The 5000-nt window shown below is 48.8% G+C and overlaps 1 protein-coding gene across 1 annotated transcript in view; it reads right to left on the reverse strand.

Annotated features, from left to right (window-relative positions):
- Positions 1 to 5000, reverse strand: part of LOC308160146 (2-acylglycerol O-acyltransferase 2-like) — a 14843-nt gene that overhangs the window by 301 nt on the left and 9542 nt on the right. The window contains exon 5 of the mRNA XM_080534027.1: positions 1 to 40. This exon is cut by the window's left edge and continues 301 nt beyond it. Within this exon, the coding sequence (XP_080390153.1) occupies positions 1 to 40 (40 nt within the window). The remainder of the gene's footprint in view (positions 41 to 5000) is intronic.

Genomic DNA, 5000 nt, shown 5'->3' on the forward strand with positions numbered 1-5000 from the left:
CTGGGGGAGGGAGTCTGCTCTACATGGATAGGCCTCCCCACTGGGAGGGGTCAGGGGGAGATAGATAGATAGATGGGGGGGGGCGGGGGTAGAAATTGAAATCCCAATTAGAATCAGAATTGTATTATCAGGGGCTATTATCATTTGCAATACATGCAGAGGTCGTCTGTGTTCTTAATCCTGTGCGAATTTGCCATGTCCGTAATTTGTAACACTTGGGTGAAGGATGGGTGTTGGGTGAAGGATGGGTGTGTTGGGTGGAGGATGGGTGTTGGGTGAAGGATGGGTGTTGGGTGAAGGATGGGTGGAGGATGGGTGAAGGATGGGTGTTGGGTGAAGGATGGGTGAAGGATGGGTGGAGGATGGGTGAAGGATGGGTGTTGGGTGAAGGATGGGTGTTGGGTGAAGGATGGGTGTTGGGTGAAGGACGGGTGTTGGGTGAAGGATGGGTGGAGGATGGGTGAAGGATGGGTGTTGGGTGAAGGATGGGTGTTGGGTGAAGGACGGGTGTTGGGTGAAGGATGGGTGGAGGATGGGTGAAGGATGGGTGTTGGGTGAAGGATGGGTGTTGGGTGGAGGATGGGTATTGGGTGGAGGATGGGTGTTTGGTGAAGGATGGGTGTTTGGTGAAGGATGGGTGTTTGGTGAAGGATGGGTGTTGGGTGGAGGATGGGTATTGGGTGGAGGATGGGTGTTTGGTGAAGGATGGGTGTTGGGTGGAGGATGGGTATTGGGTGGAGGATGGGTGTTTGGTGAAGGATGGGTGTTGGGTGGAGGATGGGTGTTGGGTGGAGGATGGGTGAAGGATGGGTGTTGGGTGAAGGATGGGTGTTGGGTGAAGGATGGGTGTTGGGTGGAGGATGGGTGTTGGGTGGAGGATGGGTGTTGGGTGAAGGATGGGTGTTGGGTGGAGGATGGGTGTTGGGTGGAGGATGGGTGTTGGGTGGAGGATGGGTGTTGGGTGGAGGATGGGTGTTGGGTGAAGGATGGGTGTTGGGTGGAGGATGGGTGAAGGATATGGGTGAAGGATGGGTGTTGGGTGAAGGATGGGTGTTGGGTATTGGGTGGAGGATGGGTATTGGGTGGAGGATGGGTGTTTGGTGAAGGATGGGTGTTGGGTTGAGGATGGGTGTTGGGTGGAGGATGGGGGTTTGGTGAAGGATGGGTGTTGGGTGAAGGATGGGTGTTGGGTGGAGGATGGGTGTTTGGTGAAGGATGGGTGTTGGGTGAAGGATGGGTGTTGGGTGGAGGATGGGTGAAAGATGGGTGTTGGGTGGAGGATGGGTGTTTGGTGAAGGATGGGTGTTCAGGGCTTGACATTAAGCTTTTTCAGGTACTTGTCCTTTGGACAAGTGAACTTATCTTTTACTTGTCCGAGAGCTCAAGTTACTTGTCCAAATCCAAAGATTTTGAAAAAGCAATAATATGAATAATAATATATTATACTCTCACCGGCCACTTCATTAGGTACACCTTTTCAACTGCTTGTTAACGCAAATATCTAATCAGCCAATCATGTGGCAGCAACTCAATGCATTTAGGCATGTAGACATGGTCAAGACGATCTGCTGAAGTTCAAATGGAATGGGAAATAAAGGTGATTTAAGTGACTTTGAACCTGGCATGGTTGTTGGTGCCAGACAGGCTGTTGCGTGATATTATAGTGTCAATATGGACCAAAATCTCTGAGGAATGTTTCCAGCACCTTGTTGAATCTATGCCACAAAGAATTAAGGCAGTTCTGAAGGCAAAAGAGGGGGTCCAACCCCAAGGTGTGCCTAATGAAGTGTCCAGTGAGTGTATGTGTATGCAAATAACACATTTGACTACTATTGATTTGATAATGATGTATCCTTAATTTTCAAATGTATTCAATATTTTGTAATTATTTAAAAACGTAACCCCTAACCCTAACCCTTTTAGATTAAGATTGGCCACAAAAGGGATGAATATCTAGGAATATTTACAAAAAATGTTTGTAGTCCCTCCCCAATGGAAGCAATCTTATTTGCTAGCTTTTTGATAGAAGCCTATCCTATATTCAAATTGAGAAATCTATAATTAGTGTCATTCTGAAGTTCGTATTGCGATGTGCTGGTCTTAAAACTTCAAACCTAAAATATACGATCACATCGAACTACATGAAAATAAGCGGCATTGAGAAGAATCGAATACGCTTTCACGTGAATGGCACTTGTGACAGGAGACCCACAACACTATGGCTGCGTTCGTAAACTCGTTCTGGAATCTGATCAGCACTCATGGAATGCCTTTTGTCCAATCACGTCTTTATGACGTTGAACGCAGTGTGCGCTCTGGCGCTCTGAGCGAATTTACGAACTATGACGATAACGAACTACGAGAGACTGAAATACCCAGAATGAGGCGCGGCATCGCTTTGCTTGCTATTTTTTTTTACTATTCAGATCGGAAGGAGAAATTCATGTTTGCAGATATTAATACATATTGATTTCTTTTTTTGTTTTGACTTGTCCATCGGACAACTGCAGGAGGAAGTCCACTTGTCCGAACATAAAATGTACTTGTCCCGGACAAGCGGACAAGCCTTAATGTCGAGCCCTGGTGTTGGGTAGAGGATGGGTGAAGGATGGGTGTTGGGTGGAGGATGGGTGAAGGATGGGTGTTGGGTGAAGGATGGGTGTTGGGTGAAGGATGGGTGCTGGGTGGAGGATGGGTGTTGGGTGGAGGATGGGTGAAGGATGGGTGTTGGGTGAAGGATGGGTGTTGGGTGGAGGATGGGTGTTGGGTGAAGGATGGGTGTTGGGTGAAGGATGGGTGTTGGGTGGAGGATGGGTGTTGGGTGAAGGATGGGTGTTGGGTGAAGAATGGGTGTTGGGTGGAGGATGGGTGTTGGGTGGAGGATGGGTGTTGGGTGAAGGATGGATGTTGGGTGGAGGATAGGTGTTGGGTGTAGGATGGGTGGAGGATGGGTGAAGGAGTGTAGGGTTAGCAGAGCTACAGTAGGAGTGTAGGGTTAGACCTACAGTAGGAGTGTAGGGTTAGACATACAGTAGGAGTGTAGGGTTAGACATACAGTAGGAGTGTAGGGTTAGACATACAGTAGGAGTGTAGGGTTAGACCTACAGTAGGAGTGTAGGGTTAGACATACAGTAGGAGTGTAGGGTTAGACATACAGTAGGAGTGTAGGGTTAGACATACAGTAGGAGTGTAGGGTTAGACATACAGCAGGAGTGTAGGGTTAGACATACAGTAGGAGTGTAGGGTTAGACATACAGTAGGAGTGTAGGGTTAGACCTACAGTAGGAGTGTAGGGTTAGACATACAGTAGGAGTGTAGGGTTAGACATACAGTAGGAGTGTAGGGTTAGACATACAGTAGGAGTGTAGGGTTAGACCTACAGTAGGAGTGTAGGGTTAGACATACAGTAGGAGTGTAGGGTTAGACCTACAGTAGGAGTGTAGGGTTAGCAGAGCTAGATAATACTAGTCCTGTGAATAGGGCTTTAGAGAGTAAAATTCTTAGGCTTCGGTTCCTGACATTGCAGCACAAGACTATGGGCCGGTTTCAGAGACAAGGCTTAAGCCTAGTCCTGGACTAAATCACACTTTCAATGTAAAATCTCCATTGAAGATGTTTTTTAGTCTAGGACTAGGCTTAAGCCTTGTCTGTGAAACCGGCCCAATAAGTCACAATAAAAAAGTGACGATAGTACAGGACATAAGTGAGACAATTTGACAAAGTGACAAGTTATGGGAGACAAATAAAACAAATAAGACAGGATACAATTAGCAGCACAAATACTACAAATGTGTGTGTGTGCGTGTGTGTGTGTGTGTCTGGTCTCTGGCTTGTCATCTCTTCCCCCCCTCTCCCCTGATGATATTCTAAAACTAATCACATCTAAGCGGGCAACCACCTGCCCTCTCTATCCCATCCCCTCCCCTCCCCTCTTCTCCAATCCATTTCCAATGACCTCCTTCCTTTCTTTACCACCATAATCAACTTCTCCCAAACCCAGGATCTGTCTCTGCCTCTCCTCAAGAAACCAACCCTTGACCCGTCTTCTGTCCACAACTACAGACCGGTACCCCTTCTCTCCTTCTTATCTAAAACCCTTGACGGTGCTGTATCCAGCCAACTGTCTCCCCATGTTGTTCAGAACAACCTCCTTGACCCCCACCAATCCGGCTTTAAGGCTGAGCATTCTACTGAGACTGCTCTCCTTGCTGTCACGGAGGCCCTCCACTCTGCTCAAGCTTCCTCCCTCTCCTCTGTTCTCATTCTCCTGGACCTGGCTGTTGCCTTCGACACAGTAAACCACCAGATGCTTCTCTCCATCCTCTCAGAACTGGGCATCTCTGGCTCTGCACTCTCCTGGTTTGCTTCCTAGCTGGCGGGTCGCTCCTACCAGGTGACTTGGAGAGGATCGTTGTCCTCTCCACGAGCCCTCACCACTGGGGTACCTCAGGGCTCTGTCCTAGGGCCCTTACTGTTCTCCCTCTATACCAAGTCTCTTGGCTCGGTAATCTCTTCACATGGGTTCTCCTACCACAACTACACAGACGACACTCAACTCTTCCTGTCTTTCTCTGACCTACATGTGGCAACACGTGTCTCTGCTTGTCTCACTGACATCTCTACCTGGATGTCATCCCACCACCTTAACAAGACCTAGCTATTCTCCCTCCCTGGGAAAGCCTGCCCTCTCCAAGACTCCATCACAGTGGAGAACTCTACTGTAACCCCCTCCCAGACAGCCAAGAACCTTGATCCTCGACAGCCGCTTATCCTGTGCAGAGAACATCACAGCGACAGCACGCTCCTGCAGATTCTTCCTTTACAACATCAGAAGGATACGTCCGTTCCTCAGCAGCACAACTCTTGGTCCAGTCACTGGTCATCTCCCGCCTTGACTACTGCAACGCACTCCTGGCCGGGCTCCCCGCCTCCGCCATCAGACCTCTGCAGCTCATCCAGAATGCTGCCGCCCGTCTGGTTTTCAACCTCCCCAAATTCTC

This window comes from Nansenia antarctica, assembly GCF_963989245.1.
Source record: "Nansenia antarctica genome assembly, chromosome: 6".
In the NCBI taxonomy this organism is placed as follows: domain Eukaryota; kingdom Metazoa; phylum Chordata; class Actinopteri; order Argentiniformes; family Microstomatidae; genus Nansenia; species Nansenia antarctica.